The 26,266-nt window shown below is 41.8% G+C and overlaps 1 protein-coding gene across 15 annotated transcripts in view; it reads right to left on the bottom strand.

Annotated features, from left to right (window-relative positions):
• fryl (furry homolog, like) overlaps positions 1-26,266 on the bottom strand; it is a 102,224-nt gene that overhangs the window by 9,078 nt on the left and 66,880 nt on the right. For 8 of the 15 annotated variants that reach the window (XM_037770040.1, XM_037770039.1, XM_037770028.1 and 5 more), the window contains 26 exons: positions 25,559-25,827; positions 25,336-25,476; positions 25,081-25,249; positions 24,900-24,984; positions 23,795-23,907; positions 23,553-23,703; positions 23,359-23,462; positions 22,877-23,059; positions 22,248-22,449; positions 20,348-20,469; positions 20,058-20,245; positions 19,743-19,837; positions 19,036-19,631; positions 18,057-18,325; positions 17,823-17,963; positions 15,898-16,098; positions 15,650-15,811; positions 14,899-15,009; positions 14,559-14,735; positions 13,298-13,306; positions 12,773-12,973; positions 10,766-10,957; positions 6,268-6,695; positions 2,405-2,612; positions 1,411-1,560; positions 640-738 (listed from right to left, as the gene is read on the bottom strand). In XM_037770040.1, the coding sequence (XP_037625968.1) occupies positions 640-738; positions 1,411-1,560; positions 2,405-2,612; positions 6,268-6,695; positions 10,766-10,957; positions 12,773-12,973; positions 13,298-13,306; positions 14,559-14,735; positions 14,899-15,009; positions 15,650-15,811; positions 15,898-16,098; positions 17,823-17,963; positions 18,057-18,325; positions 19,036-19,631; positions 19,743-19,837; positions 20,058-20,245; positions 20,348-20,469; positions 22,248-22,449; positions 22,877-23,059; positions 23,359-23,462; positions 23,553-23,703; positions 23,795-23,907; positions 24,900-24,984; positions 25,081-25,249; positions 25,336-25,476; positions 25,559-25,827 (4,766 nt within the window). The remainder of the gene's footprint in view (positions 1-639; positions 739-1,410; positions 1,561-2,404; positions 2,613-6,267; positions 6,696-10,765; positions 10,958-12,772; positions 12,974-13,297; positions 13,307-14,558; positions 14,736-14,898; positions 15,010-15,649; positions 15,812-15,897; positions 16,099-17,822; positions 17,964-18,056; positions 18,326-19,035; positions 19,632-19,742; positions 19,838-20,057; positions 20,246-20,347; positions 20,470-22,247; positions 22,450-22,876; positions 23,060-23,358; positions 23,463-23,552; positions 23,704-23,794; positions 23,908-24,899; positions 24,985-25,080; positions 25,250-25,335; positions 25,477-25,558; positions 25,828-26,266) is intronic. The other 7 variants (XM_037770031.1, XM_037770033.1, XM_037770041.1 and 4 more) reach the window with 4 other exon arrangements.

The following is a 26,266-nucleotide window of genomic DNA, read 5'->3' as shown; positions in this document are numbered from 1 at the left end:
TCCCTTTGTTAACACCTTATTTTGAAAAACCGGACGTGTCACACGTGTCTACTTCCTCTAACTTCTCCAAGGTGGTTTCTAGCTCTCCCGTCAGCTCCTTTCTCTTTATACATCTATTGTCAGCTCCATCGGGGCTGTTTCAATGCATTTAACAGAAATGTCAGTATATGGGTGCTCTACAGTTGTAGCGTCGGCCCATTTGACCACGAAGATGAGAGCGACGGCCGGCTCGACCGCCACGTTTACCGCGATACGATAACGTTTCCTGTCCATGACAGAGTTAGCATGCAGCTTTAGCCGTGATGTCGAGCTCTGCTTTTCCTGTCAATGTGTGAAACCCAAAGTGTTTCCATACTTTACTGGATGTTTAGTGTTTACCACGCTGGATTTAACATGTGAAGGTGCAGGTCGTATCCACGCAGACCCTCCAACGTTTTCTACTTTCTTGTTTTGGCTCGCTGCGGTTGGTTTTGGTTGACGGCTACGGAACGGATATGACGTCACGTTACTCAGACTACAACAATAAAAGCGGTAACTTCCTTCTACCTCCGCATAGACTCAAATGAAGCAAATATATCGATTCTGGCATTAAAAAATCTATTTCAAAATACAGATACAACGGTGAATGTGGCGACTTACAAGCTCTGCTGCTTCTCTCTTGGCGTTGTAGGTGTCCAGGTGTTCCTGCAACTCCAGCACACTAAACTTCAGAGTCTCCAACAGTCCACAAGAGACCAGCTACAACAGCAAGACAGGACACCACATACATTAACCCACAACAACACCCGATACATACACAGTACATGACAAAGAAATATCTACAGCAGGACACACGTACACATTAAGGAATATGCAGAACATGCAGCACTATCTTTTAAAAAAATAATAGGTAAATGTTACTGCAACCGCATTATTGTATTTTAGCTCAGTTTTATGAAAAGTAGTGGTTGTGTCTAGAAGGGAGACTGCAAACTGCAAAATCTGATATGAGATCTTCAAAAACTTGCAAAAACTCTTACGAGACTCGCTGCCCAACGACCTATCCTAGCCTTAACTATTCAAGGTCAATGCCTAACCTTAACTATTCAAGGTCAATGCCTAACCTTAACTATTCAAGATCAATGCCTAACCTTAACTATTCAAGATCAATGCATAACCTTAACTATTCAAGATCAATGCCTAACCTTAACTATTCAAGATCAATGCCTAACCTTAACTATTCAAAGTCAATGCCTAACCTTAACTATTCAAGGTCAATGCGTAACCTTAACTATTCGAGGTCAGTGCCTAACCTTAACTATTCAAAGTCAATACCTAACCTTAACTATCTTGCGAGAGTTTCCCCAGATTGCTGGCTCCCTTCTAGCCACAACCAAAAACAGTGCAGACAACCATGCAGAAGAGCCTCACCGTCTCTGCATCCAGCAGCACAGTGGGGCACTGCGAGCGAGACGTCATGACTTCCAGGGAGCTGAGGAACTGATTGCCCATCCGCTGGAGCCTTTCCCCGAGAAAGCGAACAGATGAACGTGTAATGGAGCCAAATTTCTTCTGCATGGTCTGCGTTAAACAAGGATGTGGAAGAAAAAAAGGGAAGAAAAAATTACCTTAAAGCAACTTGCAATTTTTAGGTAGTAGTGGGCTCAATTTGTAAAAGATACTGGCATCATGTGAAACTAGAAAACATAATGAATCCATCGGTACCAACCATGTCATACTAGCTTGTCGTGAAGGAGGTTAAATAACGCTCCAAGCTTACGTTAAATTTTGGCAAGGAAAAACTGGCATGGCCATTTCCAAATGGGGTCCCTTGACCTCTGACCTCCAGATATGTGAATGAAAATGGGTTCTATGGGTACCCACGAGTCTCCCCTTTACAGACATGCCCACTTTATGATAATCACATGCAGTTTGGGGACAAGTCATAGTCAAGTCAGCACACTGACACACTGACAGCTGTTGTTGCCTGTTGGGCTGCAGTTTGCCATGTTATGATTTGAGCATATTATTTTTATGCTAAATGCAGTACCTGTGAGGGTTTCTGGACAATATCTGTCATTGTTTTGTGTTATTAATTGATTTCCAATAATAAATATATACATACATTTGCATAAAGCAGTATATTTGTCCACTCCCATGTTGATAAGAGTATTAAATACTTGACAAATCTTCCTTTAAGGTGCATTTTGAATAGATAAAAATGTGGGATTAATCTGCGATGAACTATGGACAATCATGCGATTAATTGCACTTAAATACTTTAATCAATTGACAGCCCTAGAAAAAAAACATATTGCTTAGAATGCTCACTAGTAAACAAGATTGTAGATATAAAGATAAAGAGCAGTCCTGCCAACCAAAAATGCAAAAATATTCAAGAAAAACACATTTAAAAGACACTTACCTGAAAGAGTCTGGAGAACACGTGGAACGTGTAAACAGCAGAGGAACCATCTGTGTCTGACAACATCTGGTTGACATGGCAACGCCAAGCATCTTCCTCATTGTCATAGGCAACAGGCTGGAATGCCGCCAGGATGGCAGAGAGGAAAGGCGAAGGGGGCGGAGAGGCCTGAATCTCTGGGAAGCAGTCTGCGTCACCTTCATCTTGACTGAAAAACACACAAACACGGGGAGGGGGGGGGGCAATAAGCAACAATCCGACATGTTCCTCACTCCGCTCGGTCACTACTGAAGGACAAATGTAAACACACACACATGCTCACACTCAGCGCGCTGCAAGTAAACAACCTCACCTCGCGGGATCTCTGCCTCCCTCGCTGCAGATTTTGCTGCAGTATATTGAGAGCTGTAATCTACTGCAGTGCTCTAGCACAATAACAACATATGAGCTATTAGCATTTTAGCATCATGCAAACACACACACACGCACGTACTGATACTCACAGGCCTGTCGGACCAAACAGCCTGAAGAAGCAGACAGAATATAAGTATCTAAAGCCTGCGCTACCAAGCGCTGTAGCGGACACAGTCTCTGTCCTCATCCTCACCCCAACTATCGCTTCTCTTTTCTCTTTCCCTCACTCTCTCCCCTTGTCTGCAGCTCGACTGTGCTGCAACTGCTAACAGCACTCGCGCACTGCACACCCATCCCACACAGAACTGCAGAGAGCTCTACACGAGCTACTGTAGGCACATTACACACACACACACACACTTTCTGCAAAACACAGCTGCCAGCTGCCAGGCTCGCAGTGGGAGAACGCTGGTGAGTTGTTTTTGTCTCGCTCTCTCCCGTTCACATAAATCCTCATACACAGAAAAAACACTAAACTGGTTAGTGTGTCACGCTGTTTTCAGACAATTACTCAGAGTGCACCCCGCCAACACGCTGGCCTATCAATCATGCGTGGCTTAGCTAAATGAAAGACCTTGACTACAGTGATGTAGGCTAGTAACAGGCTAAGTGAGCGACTCTGTGTGTGTGTGTGTGTGTGTGTGTGTGTGTGTGTGTGTGTGTGTGTGTGTGTGTGTGTATGTGTGTGTGTGTGTGTCTGCATGTTTGTTCAGTGTAGTTTTAAAACCTGAATTTACAACTGTCCTCCAGCCAGAATTGGCCCACCTTGAAGACGGAAAGATAAATGTGGATTGGAGTCAGCCCACCGTCATAGCTGCGGTCCACATGGGAGCCGTGCCAGAGAAGAAATTACCCATCAGACCATCTCACAAGTATTCATCTCACAACCACCTACTGTCATCCATAAAGCAGCCACACCAAAACTACTGTTTTAACAACTGATATGGCTTTTTATCACAATAAAAACATTGAAAATTATAATGTAAAAGCTTGTGATTTCAGTTAAAAATGAACAAATGAAAGCTCTGCTGCATCGTAGTGGTGTTGACATTGCCTTCTTAAAGGTCAAATATGTAACTTTTCTGCGTTAAAATGTCTAAAAACGACTACACTTATGTTATATATTTTGTTGGGTCATCCCGAATGTTTCCAACAATTTTCAAACCAGAGAAATCTGTCATTTTAATCAAGGTGCGTTTAATTTGGTCGCCTGTTAATGGCGTCGTATCCTCTTTGTGCATGCGTCAGTGTTGTGATTGTCTGTCATAAACTGACTTTATCTGGTTTCACGCCACATTTTTACGTCACACTTTTTAGATGTTGGTGTTTTTTAACTCTATATTTTAACCGGATGAAAGGATTTTAGTCATTGGATGTCTGGATATGAAGTTATCAGAGAAACAAGCTGAGCAAACGTTAGTGGCAGCTCGGCTCACAGCCCATCCGGGATGTCCTGCGTCGCCCGAACAGTGTCGGAGAAACACCGATTTTTAACGTGATTTTTATTCGGTTGTTTTTTACCGGTTTGTTTTGGAGAGGAGACCTCTGTGGTAAAAAAACTCCTGAATGATGAACACTGAAGGAATCCTAACAGGGAGAAGCTGACTGACATGAAGACAACAACTCCCATGATCCTATGCTGCTTCACCAACTACATGGGGGCATTTACAACTAGGGTTTCACCCTTTTCTCCCCAACGTGCTGCTCTGATTAATAACTACAAAGTGAACATACAATGTGATAAATCAATCACAATCAATCAATCACTTACTGAGCTGAACCAACAAATCTTGATGTATTTCATCTTGTTGCTAGATAACAGTTGAAACCACCACCTCACTCATTAAATATATTTATATTAAATATTAAATACGTGGCTTTTGCTGCGTGATGCAGCACTACTGCTTGTTTTCCCTGATGCTTCATAAGTCAGATATTATATTTCATAAAAATGTAATACATTTTTCTGATGTCAGTGGAGGCGCTCTTTATTTGAGGCGAGGCTGCGATAAGACTTCTCATTTTCTGCATCCTCTTTTACATCACCATAGACGGTTTTCTAGTACCTCCAGTATGTTATGAGATCTTTGCCATTTCTCCCCCCATCTGAATTGTTTTACAAAGCAAATCTTTTAAAAAGAAAATGGTGATGCATATATCTTGCTTTGGTTTGTCTACTGACTGAAAGTATATGCATGAAAAACAGTTTCATTTATCGATAGCCGTGTTTCCATTCAATTGTCAAGCAAATTTAAAAAGGGAACTTTTGAAATGTTGCAAAAAAAAGAAAAAGAAGTTTCGAATTAGGTGCGTTTTCATCAACTGGTTTGGAGCGAAAAAAGCGGTCAGAAGTTGGTGCTATAGGCTACGCGTAACTATAATCCTGCAGTAAACAGAGTAGAAGAAGAAATAGAGGTTGCGAACCGGAAACAAGACATGTCAGCGTGCCCATCTAATCATCTAAACAGAAAATCGGAGATAGGCCTTCAGGAATTTGTTCTTTCATGTCAGCTAGTATTGATCATATTTCATGTTGTCAGAAGACAAAGACAAGCTTTTGCATGTTATGGGAATATTCGAGAAGACGCCGACAGCAGAAACAGCTGATCGGTCATGTGAGTTTAACGTTCGCTACGTAAGAATTTATTCAGCAAAGGCGTTTCCATATCCTGTTTAGCGCATTAACTCTTTTTCGACAGACAGAAACCCCCTAAAGCGAGCGTAAAAACCTTTTTTCCCGCAATTGAGAACGTTTTTGCCGTTTTCATACAGCTTTTCTAATACGATCCTTCAAAATGCACGTAAAAATATGTGAATGGAAATACTGTGATTGACGGTACAGAAAATGTTAACAATACAAGCATGAACTCAAGTCATATGGAATGAAGCACCAAAGGGTCACGTCTGCATTAAAGAGGACCTATTATGCTTTTTCCCTTTCCTTTAGTGTGTTATTTTGTTTTTTGTGTGTATAAAAGTTCTGCAAAGTTACAAAGCCTTAAGTCCACGCCAAAGGGAGTTACTCTCCCCCCATAAAAAACACTGCTCCTGAAACGCCTCGCTTTAAGTCCCGCCTTTTCTTCCACAACGTGGTGATGTCACCACGTAACACATTTGCATAACGGCTAGTTTGGCACGCGCTCAAACAAAGCTAGTTAGAGCGGAGTCCAAAAAGTTTGGTTCAGTATGAGAAAAATAATGTTTTTTGAACATTAAAGCATGTGAATGTGTTCTAGTAGAAACCCAAAATACAAGTATGAACCTGAAAGTAAGTATAATAGGTCCTCCTTAATATCAAGTAGAGTATGAAGTTGAGTTTATCAAGTATTAATTTGTCATTTAGGTTATAAATATAACATGTTTTATACAGATGGAGTGGGCATTCATGACATTCATCTTTTCAGATTCTCTGTAAAACTATGTGGTCTTGATCAAAAATATCTACTCACCTGGACATGCCAGAGAAGTCGGCTTCCTCCTCCTCACAGCGCTCATCCAGCTCCTTCAGGGCCTGAGTCACATCGTCCTCCCACCCAGAGCCAGAGGTGCTGTCTGGGTCTGGATCTGGATCAGGCTTAGTCTCTGGTGGCATGGGCAGGGGCAGAGATAGAGGGAGGAGTGTTTGGGAGTCCTCCTCATAGAGGGATCCCGGTGGAGTGTCTGTGGCCGGCGGGGGAGGGGGGGCTGGATCCAGGTCTTCCTGAGGGTCTTGGGTCTCCTGGGGTTCCTGAGCATCCTGGGGATCCTGAGGGTCCTGCGAGTCCTGGAGGTCACAGAGCTCTGAGGGGTCAGAGGGCAGAGGGGGGGCGCTGCAAAACCCCGTGTCCTCGCTCACGCTGCTGCTCAGCTCGTCCGCTGCCGTCATGCTCACAGCGTCCTGTAACACAAGCCAGAAGGGGGCGCTCAGGAGCAGATTGACAGAAGATAACACATAAAAACACATTAAAATTATCTTTTTATTCAACATTTATATTGCGTGGTTGTCATGTATGGAGGACTTAAGCTGCCATTATAATAAATAAATTAATACATCAATAAATGACTCAATAAATAAAATAATAAACAAAGAAATGTAAAAGTAAAAGTCTCAATCATCAAATAATTGTGCAGGTTAATTTGAAAATAAATAAATATGCAAAAAAATAGAAAAAAAATAAATAAAATGTGTTTATTTGACAAATTACAAATGTTTGTATTCATTTATTTTCATATTTTATTATATTTCAAATTTATTCTTTTCTGTTTACATTTATTTCTTTTTATATTTATTTCTTTTTTTAGTTATTTACCTAATTATTCAAATAAATAAATATATTTGACTTAATCATATTATATATTAGCCTTTACACAGACTCTGCTTTACCATGGCATTTGTCTCCAAATATTCTTGTATAGTTTCTATTTTTATTCTATTCTTATATTATGTACCTCCTATTATGTTACTTTCTATACTTATTTGTTTATTTCTATCCTTGTACTGCTGCAACAACCGGATTATCATGCTGGGGATCAATAAAAGGTGCATCTTAATATTAATTTTACTTATTTATTTTGTATTTTTGTGCATATTTATCTATTTTCAAATTAACCTGCACATTTATTTAATAATATAGAATTTTATTTTTACATTTCTTTTTTTATAATTTTATTTATTTATTAAAATGGCAACTTTAGTCTTCCATATATCACATGAAAATGGCTCTTAATATCTTAACAGCTCTTTATATTTTAAAATATCAATTTGAGAACACAGATTCAAGGATGAGCCCCTCTCATAGGTTGAGTTAAGACGGCTATAGCCTATACTTAAGATCACACATTAGTTTAAATTGCACAAGAGGGACTCTAAAGTCAGCGTTTTTTACGAGGTTCACTTCCTTGGAGATTGCTCTTTATGTGACTCTATGAGCTAACGTCTCTCATGAGAAATTAAAGAAAAGGAAAAGAATCAATAAACAGAAGCCAATATCTATATATCACTGAAATGCCATTAAAAAACGTGACCTCAATGCAGCAGCAGCATCATGGAGAAACGACGGTTGATAAACGAGATGTACTGTACGCATCTGTATGGACAGATTTATGACCTGCTCCCCATAACTACACACAAATGATGGACGGTATTAGTGACATAACAAATTCATCCATCAGCAGTAATGAACGGTGAGGGAACAGTATTAAAATACACAACTGAACATATTCATATGTGATTACATTAGAGACTCAGATAGAAGAAACTCCAGATAAATTCCGTATGTAAAGTAACAACGTTGACGTAAAGCACGTCATGGAGGAGGGATTTGAGAGGAGGGCTTCTAATTAAGAGCGCTTGTTTTCTTCCTGTCTTGTTTTTTATTTTTTATTTAAAAGTCTAATGCATTAGGAAAAAGGGAGTGTGGCAGACAGCCAGTACATCACAGAAGCAGCAGCTATATTACAGAAAGCTTTTAGAAGTGGTCGTGGCCATCCTGGAGGGAATGAGTAAGAGTATTGATGGTTTTATCTCGGGCTCATTACACTAAGAGCCGGCGCTGTGATGGGGGAGATGTCCTTGGGATGATATTGAGAGACCGTTGGCTGGATCTAGTTCCTAGAAAGTTGTGTTCATTTCTGTGTATAAAGCATCGTCACTGAGGGGAAGGGACAACTAATTACAATAAATATCAATGAGCTCAGACGATCCCTATATTTAAAAGGTAAGAGACTGGGCCATTTGACTCCTCGACTAAAGAAATTCTTAGTTGACTAAAGAGGTGGGAATCACCGTCAGAGGCCCCACGATACGATATTATCATGATACTTAAGACAAGATGATCTTATTGCGATAAAATGTTTTGCGATAAACAGTGGAAACTGCTTACATTGAAAAAGTTTGGAACAGAATCATTCCTATACAAACACTGTTTAAATAATTCACTTATAGTAATCAAGTAGTCTGCTTACAGTGTTCATCGTCGGCCTTTTCATACATGAAAACATCTGGAAAAACATTTCAAAACTACGTTAGACTGACGTTAATTACATTTTTGTTTTGCTTTTTACTTTACTCTCTTGATACTTTGCCTCGCGGACCGTCTGCTTTCCAGCTGGATGCCTGAGGCTGATGCTGCGTGCACATTGATATCATGACGGGAAAAGGAAAGTCATCTCTGAATACGCACAGGGAAAAGGCACCTGTGGTTGAAGCCGCCCTCATCAAGTGGATTGATAATGCCTTGTCACGTAATGCCCCCAAAATGAAACTCTGCCGACCGGCTCCTTGGCAGCGCAGCGCCGGCAGCTCATGCAGACCGGCGCCCGTCTCCCACCATGCTGCTGCAGAGTGAGAGAACGGGGAGCCCCGGCAAAGGGGCGCCGTTCTGCATGCACGCTTGCGCTGCAGAGCCGACAAAACGCGGCAACGCCTCACCCTCGGTGAGGGGAAAGGCAGAAGAATCAGCAGCGAGCTACTAAATAGCAAAGTGGCCCGTTTCATTACTTTGTATTCATGTAATAAATATACAAATGTCAATTAGATGGTAATCTGCATGAGAAATGATGTACATCAACAAAAAATGCATTATAAAAATCATCTGCTTATAGTGATCAATTTGACCCCGACAGACGTGATCACTATAAGAGGTTTGCATGGTATTGCGATTTATTACCTTTTTTTTCCCCCAACTGCAAATCTGTTTTATCTAATAAGATACAGTTCTCACTCTGTTCATCTCAGAGTTTTCATTCACATATCTGGAGGTCAGAGGTCAAGGCACCCCTTTGAAAAAGGCCATGCCAGTATTTCCTTTTTCAGGTTTCAAATGATACCACTATCTTCACTCTAGCTTTAAAACTGAGCCCGCTACAACCTCTGAAATATCGCTTCTTGACGTCCGTATATCGGACAATAATACTGCCACACAAAATATGGCGATACTATACCGTATCAATTTTTTCCCCACCCCTATTCAACTAACACTTAAATACGATTTTGACAACTAATCGATAAGTTGATTTAATCGACTGATCTATAAAACTGAGTTTCCCCACAAAGAATCACCCAAAAGCACCACTTTAAATCTGGTGTTTACCAGAGATGAAGTTATAAGTTTCTTAGAAATAAGTCAATAGGCATGAAAAAAGCATTAATAACGACTAATCCACTAAAGAAATAATAATTTGCCCTAATTTGACTTTCATTCTGTAATCCTCACACTGTGTGCAAACGCAAAGAAAATATTTGACAGATTAATCAACAATGGAATGAATCGTTAGTTGCAGCTTTAAATATAATATACTCACCATTGTTAGTACAAGGGATAAACGTCAGTAGCAGTGGATAGCAAAGCTGTTCATCACAAGACAGGCTATGGCATGTTAATATGGTAGCAGATTAAAGGGGTGTAATTGTTTTTCAGTTAAGTGCATTCTTAAAGTTAACACACCACTTGTATGGACTTATACTCACGCATGCATCTGCCGAAGATAATGGAGCTGGTGTCCATTTCACAAGATTTTAATGGAGGATTTAGTTGGAATGGTCAGTTGCTGTGTTATTGGAGGCGAGCAGTGACAGCTAACCTGAGGTGAGCTTTTTGTTTTCATCTCTCCCCGAATCACACAAGCAAGCAAGCCCCACCACATAACTATTAACCACATGTACCATTAAAAAAAGGAGCAAGAGCTAGCCTTCAGCACCCATACCCAGAGCAAAGCAACAAAGCAAGTGGAGGCAGGAGGAGTCAGAAGCAGTAAAAGCACCCTTTACCCAACAGCAGGCAGACATGGTTACAGAACCAGCTCTTTTACCCCACCTAAACCTCCATAAAGGCAGCTGATCCTCTGTCTCAATGACAGACAAAGCCAAGAAGTACAGCACAAGCAGATAAAGGTTGAACAGAAGAAAAAAAAGGTAAGCTAGAAAGCACCCGAGCACCACAGTTTATTGCTGCCCCCGATTGATCGCACCTCAGGCAGCTGGCTGCTGGCGCTGTCTGAATGGGCCATCTCCAAAATGGGGCTATCCAGTCGAGGGAGGGAGGGGTGGGAGGGCAGGACGGTTGCCTCCTCGGTCAGGGCACTGCTGGATGACTCTTGAGACTGCTGCAAGGAGTCCACATGGTTGGACGCGGTGTCGTCGGTGGCAGAGTCACTGTTAAGCTGGAGAAGATAAAAACATGAGGACGGGTTAGCTCCTCTGTTGAGACTCAGTGTAAACAAACACAGATCGTATTATGTCGTCTGGTTAGGTAAAAACCTTTATTAAAAGTACACCAAGGGGTAAAGCAGTCACTATGTCAACACAGAGACTGAATAAAACCTACTTTAGGAGATCTTCTAAAAATTGTTGATATGGATTTTTTTTTTCAAACTTATGCTAAGATGGTAGGTGTCTTTAAAGCATTCTGCTTTAATGCCAAATAGATCCTTCACAAACCTTAATGCACCGATATATATTGTTAACACTTCATATGACCTTACTGTGGGGTACAACCATAGACTGTATATAAATATGGATGACATGACAGCTACCCAAAAGTGAAGCCGAAACATCTTGATCGCCCCCTGGTGGCTGGCTGCAGTATACGTAGGTCTTTTTCCCCCCCCAAAGATGGTTTCTGTCATTTTAGATAGTTCTTATCATGCTGATGTTTGTGTAAGTGTTAATTTTTCTGATAAGTTTGGTTTTAATTAGTTATTTGATGCTATAAAAAGGGGGCGGGATGTCATGATTGACAGCTACTCCGAGTGACATAGTTGCAGCCGGAGGCTCTGAATTGTAGGAACGTCCAAATTTTTAACTTAAACTTTTCATAACCATGATTGTCTGTTTCAAACATAGTCTGTATATAAAGATCTGTATATACAGACTCCAGGGTCGTCCATCTTTATATACAGTCTATGAGTACAACATACTTGAATGATGGGCTGGGTTTGATATGTTAATATACAAGGAGCTTTTATTATTAACTACACTAGAGCTGATGACTAGTTTAGAATCAACTGTCCAGTGTGTTCATTATGTTTGTTATCTTGTAGAGTTACTTTAATACTGAATTAACTTTTACATTGCTAAGTCTTTTATTTGCAGGTCCAAAGGGTTTCTAACAGTTATGGTTTTAAAAGACATTACCAATGTTTCTGTATCAAGCAGAGCATGACATTTAGTCATTTTAGTCTTCCATTCAATTAAAATTGTTTCAGGCAAAAGGTAAGTTCATGCTAACATCAATAATAGTAATTATATTACACTAAACTCTTAGTTTAAACACACATAAATGCTGCATGCTCATTTTCTTTAGTGGTACAGAGTAATACTGGAGGACTACAAACATTTTTTGGGTCAAATATCCACTAGAGGCAAAAGCTCATTCTCTCACCGTGCACTACCAAGATCAAGAAGAGCAGAAGAAGAGAGGAAGAAAACAGCCCCATGAATAGACTAAGGGAAAGCATTTCATTAATGGCAATATTATTATTATTATTATTGTTAGCAGCTTTGGCTTGCAAAGCAAAACAAAGCGAGGAAGAGTTAGAGTCAAGCGGCCAAGAAATGCAAAGAAACATGCTGTTATTCTGAATACTTGTCATATTTTATACTATTTATAAAAATGTAAATCTTCTCTTCTTGTTAATAAAAATATAAATGATCAGTGATTCACTTTGAGATTAATGTATTGGAGTTTTCCTAAACTGAACTTACCTATCAGAAAAATAAATCTGAGAAAGGATAACAGCATTAATCTAGCAGTCAGAGGAAGAGGGACGGGGTTTGAGGTTTGAAGGGGGGGCATCTACCACCACCACCACCACCAGCGAAGAAGCAAAGCATCTAGCCCCCGTCCACACCGGCAGCAGGTCCAGCTCAGGACGCGCACACACACACACGCACACCATGCCAGCGGGCCGTGTGAGGAGCATGGTGGGTTGTATGGGGGGGGAGGGGGTTGGGACCCTAACTAGAGTGAGACTTACAAGGCCAGAGCGGGTGAGAATCTGGCTAGCGCTCAGTACCTCCTCCTCAGACGATTCATCCGTGTCCTCGTGGTTGGTGAGGTTGAGGCTCGGTGTGCTGCCGGCGTACTGGCACTCCTGCAAAGACGGCGTGTCCCCTTTGTCCATGCTCTCTAGGGAGCGGCGGCGCACCCCCCAGTTGAAGTTGTCCACGCTCTCCCCCTGCAGGATAACCGAGACAACAGCAGTGAGACACAATAGTAAGAGTCTGCGGCAGATTTTACAAAACAAGGAAACAAAGCACAACACAAACACATAACGTATATTAACAAAAACAAATAATAAATGAATGCATGAGATGATTTTCCTCCACATTTTGGGATGGTAAAGGATGCAAAACTATAAAAGAAAAGGGTTCACAACCACAGTAGGCACATTTCAAATCAAAGAGCACTACAGCACTGTATTTAGAGACAACACGGGGAGACACCAAGGGGCACTGCTGAGGACGCCAGCTCTAAAAAGCTTTCTGGCCCGCAGACTTACCTGCAACTCCTTGTGGCAAGAGAAGAGAAGGAATAAGTGTGTTAGTAGACTTAAGACAGTTACAAAACACAGAAATGTTTCTACTACAGACAAATCAGTTGGACAAACAAAGACATTAATGTTGTTAATCTGGAACAACACGACTAAATATAGCACGGTCAAAAGTAGTGATGAAAAGGGGGGGCTCCGATCAGTTGATATTCAATGTGAATAGTTTGATCGGTGGTCTCTCTAATGCCAGGATCAGACTACATGATATTTTTGACGTCTACAATGTTCACTGTCAGATTAGAAGACTGAGTGTCATAAATTCTTGTCGTGACTTGGCCGCCGACACATGACGGACTACACGTCGGAAGTTATGACTTCATTGGCGTAAAATTACGACCTTTTTCTCGCAATATTTTGACTTTATTCCCGAAATCTCAGATTTTTTTCCCTCAATGTGGCCCTAATACTCCGTTGTACATTTGCACTTTGGCCCTCACTGCATTAGACTTATATACTATATACTATGACTATAAACTGTGTTACCTTCATCACAATGATCAAATGTTTTGCGGCTCCAGACACATTTTTTTTGTGCCTAAAATGGCTCTTTTGATAGTAAAGGTTGCTGACCCCTGCACTAGACGCTGGCGCTCAGTGACTCAATTGGACCAAAAAAGGTGCCAGTGCCCTCATTCCACAGTTGCACGACATGATTATCGCATGTGTCATATATTTATGTTTATGTATGTACAGTATAGCTTGGCAATATATCCCACTTCAAATGTATTTTTGTATGCATTTCATTACATATATTAGGCCTACATACATTTTCCACAGTTTGTACATAAATGCATATTTGGTTAATAAAAACTTTTTATGAAGCTGTTGATAAAAATCTAATTTTACACAAATATAATATTGCATATATGCTAATCTAATCCATATTCCGATTTTGCTAAAATTTCAATTTTCTGATACGGTTTCCTGCGATTGGTGATCGGCAGCAAAAATCCTGATCGGAGCACCCTTATGAAAAGTAACTAAGTATGCGAGCACTTGAAAGAAAGTAAAAATTGTGTTGCATCAGGGTCCCTTCACTCCATACAATTTGAGTGGATTTTAAAATTGTGGTCTTTAAAGATGATTTATGCAAATAGTTATACTGTCCACCCATTAGCTCCTCTATATGTCCTTCAATTTATTATCTTTTCTTAATCAGAAAACGGGGCTACTTCACTTTGACACACACACGTTTACTGTCATTTCTCACCTCGGCATCCTCCAGCTCCACATCTAAGAAGTCAAAGTCCTTGAAGACACCAAACTGCTGCTCGCTGCCTGCGTCTTCTCCCAGCAGCTCCTCCTCTCTGACCACTTCCTCCACTGTGGGGATAAGACTGGTCTGCTGGTCTGCAGAGTCCAGATCCTCATTGGATGAGAACACCACCTGCACAGAAAGGAAGGAGGGAAAGACACTCTTTGTTGTCAAAAAGTAAAATACAACTGTTCGGAAAACATCGAAAACTATTCAAACAAAAATGTATATCAAAATCAACAAAAAGACAATGCAGTAACAACAGCATTATCCTTAACAGTGATTTTACAGAGACCTTGTCAGAGGCTTTAGAGTAGGAGAGGAGTCTTACAGATGGGTTTTTGGGAATGCCAGTCTCCGGGCCACATAAAGACAGAACATTCATCAGCCTCTCTCTGGTTCTTCTCTGTAACAACAATACATAATCACGATGAGAAAAACGTGTTTTATTATCTGTACAACATATGACCCACTCATCATCTTCAACATTCATCACCAGGTCCATAAGCAACCCAGAGTGAGAGAGTAAAGCCCCTTTCACACATGAACTGCAGCCCTGAACCTGTCTAGATATTACCCCAGAGGAGCTGTGTGTGAGAAAAGAAATGTCCGAATCAGTCGGATCGGACATTAAACGGACTTTACTCTGCCAGCTCCCTGGCACAAAGTCTGTGTAATGTCCGATGTGTGAATAGAGCCGCTCATTGTCCGGAGAATTCACAGCGAGTGGGCACGTTGATGACGTTTTTCAATCATGCAGCTGGCACAAAACCGGAAGAAAATAAACATCCGAAGCTGAAGAAGAGGAATCATATCTCGATAACAATATATACTGTATATATCATGATATAGCATGTTTTTTGGTAATTCATTAAATAAATAAGAACTTAGTTTATATGAAATAACCACACGGTGAAGAATTCAGGCCTGGCGTATATTTCGATATAAAAAATATATATGATAGACATTTTTATATCGTTTTGATGATATATATCGTCATATTGCCCAGCCCTAGTTGGATGTCGTGTGTCTGTCTGAGTCAGTACCTGAGAGAGTTGAGGCCTCTTCCAGCTTACGGGCACCAGACCGTTGGAGTTGGAGCCAGACGACGTGGAGGAGGTACTCCTGGTTACAGCGATCACCTGCGGCTTTCCGTTCCGGCCTGCTGCGGTACGCTGGTCTCCATATTTATGCCCTATGATTGGTGTCTATTGGAGTCAAATAATGCCAGTTAGTATTAAAATACTACAGAGCAACCACTGTAATAAGTGTACTGAAGTGGGAGGACACTGACCTCTGAGATGTCAAAGTGGAAGTCCAGAGTTTTGCCGGGCAGCTCCTTCGAGGAGTTGTTGAATATGCGTGTAAAGGCGATTTCTGGAGAGCCGCATGACTCGGTGCTGTAAGAACGCTGAACGTCGTCTGGAACGACGAGGCTGGCTGAGCGAGACACCACCAACTTCAGGATGTTCTGAGCCTCCTTCCAGTGAGGGCTCTGTGAAACACAAACACAGAAATATAATGATGCCATTGTGACATATCAGGCTGTGTAGGAGTTTCTCCACATATCTTCCCCTCAGAAGGCCGAACCATTCCCCGACCCACAGCCACTCCGTCTCTGAGGCCATTTGTATTTTGTACCATTTTCTACAATGTATGGCCTGTGTAAATGTCCGGGGACCTTAAAAGGATGCTGAACAAATACAAGCCGCAGTGCACACCAATGCACATGTATACGCACAAACACAATGCCTTCTACAAAAGGCAGCACTGGTAGAAACCCAGTACAGAATCGGCTGGAGGCAATAATGGTATAACAGCTGTCAGATGCAGCTGTGAGTGAGAGGCATTTACGTAGTATAGCCTCTGGGTCAGGGCTGGTAAAAGGCTTCCATACAGAGCTGCATCAAAGAGGCCTCTAAACAATGATCCTGTAAGATATGTTACTCTTTCTTGTTCTCAATTTATGCTATTTATAGACCAGATCATCCCAGTATTCACATACATCAGGCTGTAAGTGGAAATAAGATAAGATATACTTTATTGTCCCAAAGAGGAAATGTATGTTGCTTGGGCAATAGAGCTACACATAGATGCAATCTGCTTAAAACAACATGTAGCCAAAAGGGCAGTACACAGGTTCACCAAAGACAATTTAAAGATAGGTAAAATATTGCACATGACCAAGCTGTGCTGGAAATTGAACACAAATAGTCCACACAAATTAAAGACAAAATAAATTATAATGTGTCATATTGTCCCTGACCAAGGCAAGTACCAGTACAGGTTTTGATGGTGTTAGCGAACACTGCCACCTCCTGGATAAGACGCTTTGTTGAACCAATATTATGTTCTTGCAATAAAGGAGGAGGGGGCTGCAGTTTCAGGACCGCATTTCTAGGACCCTAGTTTTAATTATCCCGATTACTACTTCCTGTCCACTGTGATCTCACAGAAATAGCCTACGTGAAATGACCACGACCTCTTAACACTGCATTACGTGGTGGTGGCATATGTTAAATTATGTGCCGCCACCATGGAAACATTTTAGGTTTAGGCAACAAAACTACTCGGTTAGGTTTAGGAAAGAAAAGATCATGGTTTGGGTTTAAATAAGTAACGTTACATTTGTTACGTAACTTAACCTTTATAAACTGCCTCCCTGTTTATACAAAAGACGGCGACAGAGAGAGATGCAACTAGACAACTGAGTTATTGACATTTGACTGGCTGATGACATGTATTGTAGGGGTAAACGGGTAGTCAGCACAGTTTTCTTATTACGATTATTTAGACTTAATTAAAATGGTAAATCGATGAGTGTTAAACAAGCATTTACACTGAAGACAGTAGGCTTTGTGAAAAACTAGGGTCCTAGACGTGCGGTCCTGAAACTACAGCTTCTTCTCTTGCAGGAAAATGCTACTCTGTTGAACTGCAATCTCAGATCTATTAGCAGACATCCCGAGAGCTCCGCCTCAAAACATAATGAGAGCGGTGGCGTGGCGGGGGAAACCTCGGTTTTAGAACCGTTACACCCCTAACAACTAATATTGAACATATGCACCAAACTGTATGTATTCAATAAGTCACTTTATCTTTTAAGTTATTGAGTAAATAAGTAATAAGAATAACTGATAACATTTAAAGAGTAACTTGATTGGAGCACTGATTGGAACATTTGATCAAAATTACACAGGAAGTGCGGTGGAGGCTCACCTGGACATATTTGCCGATGATCTTCATGATCTCCAGGTTGAACTGTTTGACGGGAGCTGCCGATAGGTCGATATGACTCAGCAGGCTGTAGATGATCTGCAACAAGGACTGCTGCATGCTGGGAAGGCCCTTCTCCAGCAACTGAGAGAGAGAGAGACGGACACATCACTGGTTTGATCTTCTGACCATTATGTGACTAACAGCATCTTATCATCAGATCCTCATCTTACGTACCTCGGCCAAGTAAGTGACCAGATTCAAGGTTATCTCAGCGAAGGCATCGTGGAGATAGCGACAGACCACGTTGATCCAGTTGGTGCAGTCGCGGGAGTAGCTGTGTGCGCTGTACAGGCTCATCATGTGGGCCAGGTTGGAGAGAGTCGCCGACTTCTCCTCCGCACACAACTTGGCTATTTTATCAGCCGTCTCCTTACAGAAAGGAGTGGGGCTGTCAAAGTGCTGGATGAGATGTGGTAGGAGGCACAGGATGTTTAACGGAAAACCTGCAGACATCAACACAAGGAGTAACGTGATTAGCAAAAAAATGACAGTGCCGGGAGAGAGCGGTAATATTTCAAGAAAATAAATCAGAATTTACAAGAAAAATACGTGAATATTATCTGAGATTATAAAGTCCTAAATTTACATGAATTTATTTTTGTTGTCAAGGAATCAAATCACTTCACTTTACAAGGTTGGATCGACCACACACCACAGATGTGACCGTTAAACTCTGCGGTAACGTGAGTTACAATTTTTTTCTCTTGTAAATCTGAGAGTTTTTTCATGTAAATTTACAACTTTAATCTGAGAGAATATCCACGTGTTTTTCTAGTAAATTTACAATTCAACAATCTCAGAATATTCAAGTTTTTTTCTCCTTAATTCACAATTTAAAACTCAGAGAATATTTGAGTGTTTTTCTTGTAAATTTCTTAGTTTTTTTTCTCCTAAATTTATGATTTAATAATCTCAAAGAATATTCATGTTTTTTTCTCATAATTTAGTTTTTATTCTTGTAAATTTGTTATTTTAATCTCAGAGTATATTCATGCTTTTTTCTCCTAAATTTACGACTTCATAATCTCAGAATATTCAACTTTCTTTCTCATAAATTAAAAGTTTTTATTCTTGTAAATTTACGAATTTATAATATGGCCTTAGTCAGCAGTAAGCAGCATACCAGTATATATTCTTAGTCCTGAACACTTGCCTGCCACTTGTGTGGGGTCTACCAGTGTATGTCTGGAGACACTGATGAGCTTGCTCAGCAGGTGGATGGTGAGCTCCTGAGTAGAAGCAGAGGTGAAGCCCTTCAGGAAGAGCTGCAGCAGACCAGGGAAGCTGTACCACTTCAGCTTGGCCTGGACCTTCTCCAGACGCTCCCTGCTGTCCACGCGATCCAGAGGCAGCTGGCCCAGCAGCTTGTTGAGCAGCCGCAGGGCTAGCAGATACTCAAACTCGTAGTCCGACTCGAGCAGCGAGGCGGCTATCCAGAACACGGTGGCCATCAGATTCGAAGGGTCCACGGGGGGGATGGTGTCCCCTCCTGGACCCCCTCCCCCACCGAGCGACGATAAGCTCCGCGTGCGCGCCAGGTTCCCATGGCTGCCACCAAGTCTGTCAGCTATGTCTAAGGTGTTACTCCGACGTCGGTCGGCTTTTCGTTCGCTCATCAGGCTGGCACGAAGAGAGTTACTTCGAGCGTGAGCGTTATGGAACAGACCTCCAGTGTTCAGGTTCAGCTGGCCTGTGCTCTTCCTGTTGGCTGCAAACTTGGCCCCCAACACGTGATCACGGGCAGAGCTTCTGTACATAAGATGAAAAATAGTTTTGTAAATTAATTAAATATGTCAGGTAGTATGTGATGGAAAGTAAAGATGAGTTAAACACAGTGAAATAAAGAGGTGGAAGACTTACTGTGCTAAGGCAGTGAGGAGGTCATAGTTTTTGACTGTGTCTGCTAGCGTGTCGATGCCCGACTCCAGTGTCAAGAGTAGTTCAATGACAAAACCCTAAAGAGGAAAAACACCAGAGGTCAGCCGGTCAGACAGAAACTCTGGATTCTATTTATATGAGAAAGTATGAACAACTGTACTCTTTATGTAATTGTGAGTCATTTTCCGACAGGGTGAGCATCACTATAGGGATTAAAGTAGGTGGTGACCAATAGTGTTGTTGTGTGATGATTAGACAAATGCAGAGCAGGACCACGTAAGTGTTTCATGTTCTGACCTGAGCCTCCTCTCCTGGGTCTCCTATAGTCTCCACCAGCCGAGAGAGGATGTCAGACAGCGTGGCGAGGGTCAGAGGTTGCTTTAGCGCCCTGAAAATCTGGAATGAGCGACCAGCGTAATGGCGAGAAGAGCAGGACAGAGCTGTCTGCAGGGCTACTTCACTCAGCAATGACTCGAGCTGGAAACCTGAAGAGGGAATGCATATACAGGTTAATATGACAAAGCTGTTCAGATCAAACCTGTATCCCAAGATAAAATCCATAAAATGAGGTAATGAACCATACAGACCTGACTGGGAATGCTTGAAGACAGTCGTGACATGTCTGACGAAAACACTCAGCTGGTCAGCGCTCTTAATGTTGGGGTTCTTGGGCGACACGTCCTCATGGTTCCAGAGCGGGCCCCGCTTTCTATGAGTCAAGAGCAAACACACATCAGGCAATGGGACTAGTTAAAGGGACAGTTTGGATGTTTCTCAGTGTGGTTGTTCGAGGTACTTATCCATAGTCAGTGTATTACATACAGTAGATGGAGTTTGGAAAAACAGACAGGAGTAGCAGCACGGGAGCAAAGCAATGTATACTGCTGTGGACGGGGGCAGCAGCAAAAGGGATTTTAGACACCTAAAAAAATTATTGTCAGTTTAGCTGTACGCTATTTTTAGAATATTTTCGCCGCTTTACCTCGCTGTCAGACAGCCTCTTCTGACGGGAAACTGAAATCGTAACAATGCTCTCTTCAAAGCCACCAGACTCCATTGGCAAAATCATATAAGAAGTGGACAAAGTCACTGTGACGTCACCCATTGGTTTGTGGACTTCCGTTTTGAAGCCTTGGGTTCGGCATTTTGGTCGTCGCCATCTTGGTTTTTGGCTGTTGCCATGACATTTTTTTTTTTCGCAACCAGAAGTGACATGAGAGGGTGAAGTAGTTTTCAGGCGACCAAAAAGGTTATAACTAACTTTCATGAAGTGAAAACACACTGTGAAAGGGTTAATGTTCTAAGACAAAAACAAGGACAACTCCCAGACCGGACAACGACGTGGTAGCGACCTGTCAATCACAAGGTAGCCCCGCCCTAAAGCATCCCCTGCTTTATGGTCTATTTGACTCTAAATGGGACCATAATTTACTAAATTAACATCATGCTGTATTGAAGAAGACTTGAAACTAGCGATTGAGACCATAAACTCATGTTTACAATGTTTACTGAGGTAATAAATCAAGTGAGAAGTAGGGTCATTTTCTCATAGACTTCTATACAATCAGAATTCTTTTAGCAACCAGAGGAGTTGCCCCCTGCTGGCTGTTAGAGAGAATGCAGGTTTAAGGCACTTCAGTATTGGCTTCACTTCTCAGACCCGGAGGTTGCCCACTGGGCAAAACCAGTAATTTTAACTCACAAAACACGGGAGTTGCTGGTCTACGCTGCATCAATCGGTTAGTTTGTTTGTGTTATTGTGTGATTTTGGTGTTTTAAAGGGTTAATTCAGATTCACCAAAGTCACACAATAACACAAACTAACCGACCGAGGCAGCGGTAGACCAGCAACTCCTGTGTTCTGCGAGGTAAAATTAGTGTTCTTGTCAAAGGAGTCTTGTGGCTTTGAAGAGAGCATAGATAACGGCTTCAGTTCCCCGTCGGAAACACAAACTGTATAGCTGTCTCACGACGAGGTAAAGTGGTGAAAATATTCTAAATATAGCGCACACTTGAACTGATATTGATTTTTTTAGGTGTCTGTTTGCTGCTGCCTCCGTCCTCAGCAGTACATTGCTTTGCTCCTGTGCTGGTACTCCTGTCTCTACTCCAAACACCATCTACTGTAGGTAACTATGACTATGGAGAAGTACCTCATACAACCCCACTGATAAAACATCTGAACTATCCCTTTAAAGCTATGCAATTACACCACACCTCAAAATATCGGTTGATTTTATCACACCAGGCAAAAAGAGCCAATATGACACCAACCCGAAAATCAAAACCATGCAATGTAAAAAATACCCAGTCCGTTCAGACACTGCTGGAGGCATGAAAGCAAATTATTGAACAGGATGAGTAACATGGTGCACGACTGTGTGTTGATACATCTGCATGATTCAAACAGGGATTATACATTAGGCCAAGTTAGTAAGTATGTATTGTTCTGTCAAATACTTATTCTTTAATAATAGATCTTCTCACCTCGAGGTAATGAACTCAATGAGAGCTTTGACCTTCTCGTCCTGTTCAACGGTGGCATCGACCTCGCTGAGGAGCGAGGGCGCGAGGTGGGACAGAGCTGCACCTCCTGCACCGAGACTGATGCTGGATGACGTGGAGCTGCAGCTGAGGCCGGAGTCGGTCATAGGTGACGGCTGACAATCCGGCAACAACTCCTGAACTCCTGTAGGAACAATTTGACGAACACATTGTACACATTGAGCTGTGTGGTGTGTTTGAAGGCAAGAAATACTCCTTCATAATACTTTAACACCAAGCAAATATAAACAGATAATGAAGGTTTCACTTTGTTTCCTCAAGGTCTAACTTTTATATTTATCATCTGAGCAGGGTTTTTCATGTGGAGTTCATTTCAAATGGGACTTTGTGGTTAAAACTTATGAATGAACACACAGGAAACCTGCCTCTGTCTGGGGCTTGATCATTGCTGCCACCCAGTGATCTGCTTCGGCAATACAACAAATGAGTATAAGTAATATTTCTCTGCTACTTCCCCTCCATTTACGACAAAAAAAGTATTCCTACAGCTGGAAGGGTATCAGTTCAAAGTCCTTCAGTTAAACGATAGTTTCTCTTGACCTCTCACTGACCTGTGAGGTTGATCTCTGGAGCTACTGGCTTCACAGTCAGGACCCTGGGCTCGTTGTAGTCTCTGTTGCGTAGCAGCACCATAGCCACAGACTGAACGCTGCTATTTCCTCCCTGTACAACGAGCAGGTGGAGCAGCAGACGCTTGCAGTGCTCGTACACTTCTGGATGCTGGTGATCAAACCCTGGAAGAAGATGCAGAAGAGGGAGATTAAATCATGCTGGGTATCTAGTACAAATTGAATTACTTCTAAGACCTTTTTTCTAAGACGAATTCAGCTTGTTTCCTTAATTTCTGATGACATATCATGGTCCTTTTATGATTTATTACACTTAATACATTACATATCAAATAGTGTACTTTTGAATTTGCTCATTTGGTACACAATATCCGGTTATTCAGGCCCATAAAAGAAGAAATCAAAATGTGTTCTTGGCAGACACAGGCATCATCCAAAATATTAACAATTAGGAGGCGAGTTACCTATAAAGATTGCATGTAGCAGGAGGTGCAGGTAGGCACTCCACTCCACTTTGACCCCGTGGTCCACAATCAGGTCTGTTAGTAGGATGACTGCAATGTTGCATCTGAAAAAAAAAAAATATGGGTTGACTTCGGCTAAAGAACACAATAATAGAGTAATGTAGAGGGAGAGTAAAGGTTATTGTGCTGTGTACCTGTGCAGCGCTACACCCGGGGCATTCGTCTCCGGCAGGTAGTCCACGAGAGGAGACCAACAGCCTCCCGTCGGAGGGAAGGGGAGCGGCTCTGGCCGGTTGTGATCCATCACCTTCAGACGCCAGTTAGCATAAAGTGGCATGGAGTCACCTGGAGAAGGGAGAACCAGAGGTGTTGGTGAGAAAGACTTCGGAGTGGTGTTTAGTTTAGTTTTAGTGGTGCAGAGAGTTCTTGCTCTTACTCTTCTCTTCTTCGTAGGAGCCTCCGGAGCTGCTGCTGTAACGAGACTCCAGTCGGTGGTGCTGACGGTTCAGGTTGCTGTTCAGACCACTGTAGATGTCCAGGTGGGTGTAACTGCAGAACAGACACGCTTCATTTTAAAAGGATTCTGCCAGCATTTAAGTCTTTTTTGCACACGGCCAGAAACTTGAATCTAATCCATCAATTAAAAGTATCTCGCCTCAAAGCTCTTTAAAAGTGTCTCTAAATGTTTCTAAAACAAACTGTGAGTGTTTCATCTGAATTATTCAAATAAATAATCAAGACGCCATTCTAATTTTAATTCTTTTTTTTCCATAAGTGGAGATACATCACACATACAAACAGGAGATTTGAGTTTTAAGACTTTCAAATCGTTTAGCTGTATTTCAGAATAAGAGCCAATAAGCAAGACACTTTAATGTTTTAAACTTTGTGCATCCCTTTAAAAAAAGTTGCTCTGATATCCTCAGAGGACAAAAATGCCTGCATCAAAAACTGCCATAAAACTCAATATTAATATTATTTTCCACTTTCACTGAGTTAAATATTTTAACCAACACAACCACCAAATATTTATTAATTTTCAGAAATGCCAGTTAGCTACAATGTTGAAGCCAGGACTCCAGATTAAAGCCTGATATAATAGAATAATGATTTGATTCTGTAATGTCCGTGGGATCAAACATTGTGGCATTTTGTCCTTAAGTGTCTGAGTGTCTGTATTTTGGCTACACAGTTTATTATACACTTATTATAGGAGCTGAGGTTACACTTACAAAATAAAAATCTCACACCTTGACTAAATGTATACCATATACATTAACACAGCCAAAATGGTCGAAAAATTAAAAAGCCAAAAATGTCCCTAGTGATGCATAAGGGTTCATTGAAATTACGTCTAAAGCTTTACTGGATACTGTTGAATTTCCACAACAATAAGCACATTCATGTGTCTCGTGTGAAATATAACTTTTGAGATAGAGATATTACATTTATTACTGGTGGCCACAGACTATACATCATCCAGGTACACTCCTCCCATTACACTTTCTGTTTGACATAAATATAATAGTGCTGTATTTTACCTGTCCTCCATGTTGGAGTCTTTGATCTTGCTGTCATGATGACCATCGTTTCCTGGCACCATGGTATTGCTGCTGGAGGTTGTTCCTGAGAGAGCAGACAAGACACGTTGACCATCTGGCATTGAAGACGTGATTTAGTATTATGGCGACATGGCTGTGAGCTTGTGTAATGATTGCTAACCTGAGGTGACTGAGGGGATCTTGTAACTGGAGGTGATGCGGTAATAGGGGGGGTTGTCCATGTGAGTCACTGCTGAGCAAACGGGATCAGTCAACTCGAGCTCACACATCAACTCCTCCAGCAGCTGCATAGTCTTATCTCTGCCCAAGTAAACCACGACTCGTTTCACCTGAGGACACACAGGTGAGACACACAGTCAGGAAGATAAGGGATATAACAGATACGGTGCATGATGGGAAATATCCTGTGACTTACGTAGGGCAAGAGGCTGGGGTCACTGTTGACTCCTGACATACTGATGAGGAAGTGCAGAATGATTTTGAGGTTCTTTGGCCAGCTGTCTGCTAATGTGGTCCATACGGTCTCTATCTCCGACCAAGCAAACTCATCCCCATACTGGAAGAAAAAATAAAATAATCAATGAACTATCTCAATGAACATTTCCAAAAGAGAGCAGACGGTCCATCAGCGGTCTCACCTTAGCGGTCATGAACATGAGATTGTTGAGCACCATGGTTGTAGCGCGAGGGGAGCCCCAACCCTCTCCACGGAGCCAGCGTCGGCTGTTGACCATCATGGTCTCCCGCTCGTGTGCGTCCTCGTCGTCCTCGCCGCTGCCGCAATCCTCCGGTCGCCGTGCAGTCGGTTTGAGGTCGACCAGCTCCACGTTGTTCATCCAAGGCAGGAGGTAGTGCAACATGACCTGACGACCGCCGGGATGCGCCGTCTGGATGCGCTGGCTCACCTCTGGAGTGGTGACAGTAAGAGGGGGAGTTGTTAGCTGATTCCTAGTCGCGTGGCGGCTGCGTGATTCACGCATCGGGTGCTCAGACCAGCTGCGTTTCAGCTGCGTGTCTGCTGCGTTTCTGCAGCTGCTGCTGTCAGCCCTTTCTTTCCTCATAGAGTTTGCCTTTCATAGTGGCCATTTAATTTCATTATAAATATAATTTATATTTATTTTAGACGGAGAAAGGTTAAGAAACATGTGGTAATTTGTAAATAATAGTAATAATCCACAATTAAAACCCTGTACTATATTAATTCATGGAGCTCGCCAAGTCACTGCATGTTCTACAACAATGTCCGGCACATATTTCAGAATAAAAGCCTTGTGTTAACAAATGAAGGAATTCTGTCCACAGAAAAAACACTTGAGGGCTTTTATTTTTAAATAAAAGTGTTCATT

This window comes from Sebastes umbrosus, chromosome 5 (genome assembly GCF_015220745.1).
Source record: "Sebastes umbrosus isolate fSebUmb1 chromosome 5, fSebUmb1.pri, whole genome shotgun sequence".
Classification (NCBI taxonomy): domain Eukaryota; kingdom Metazoa; phylum Chordata; class Actinopteri; order Perciformes; family Sebastidae; genus Sebastes; species Sebastes umbrosus.
This window is presented reverse-complemented; position numbering and strand designations above follow the sequence as displayed.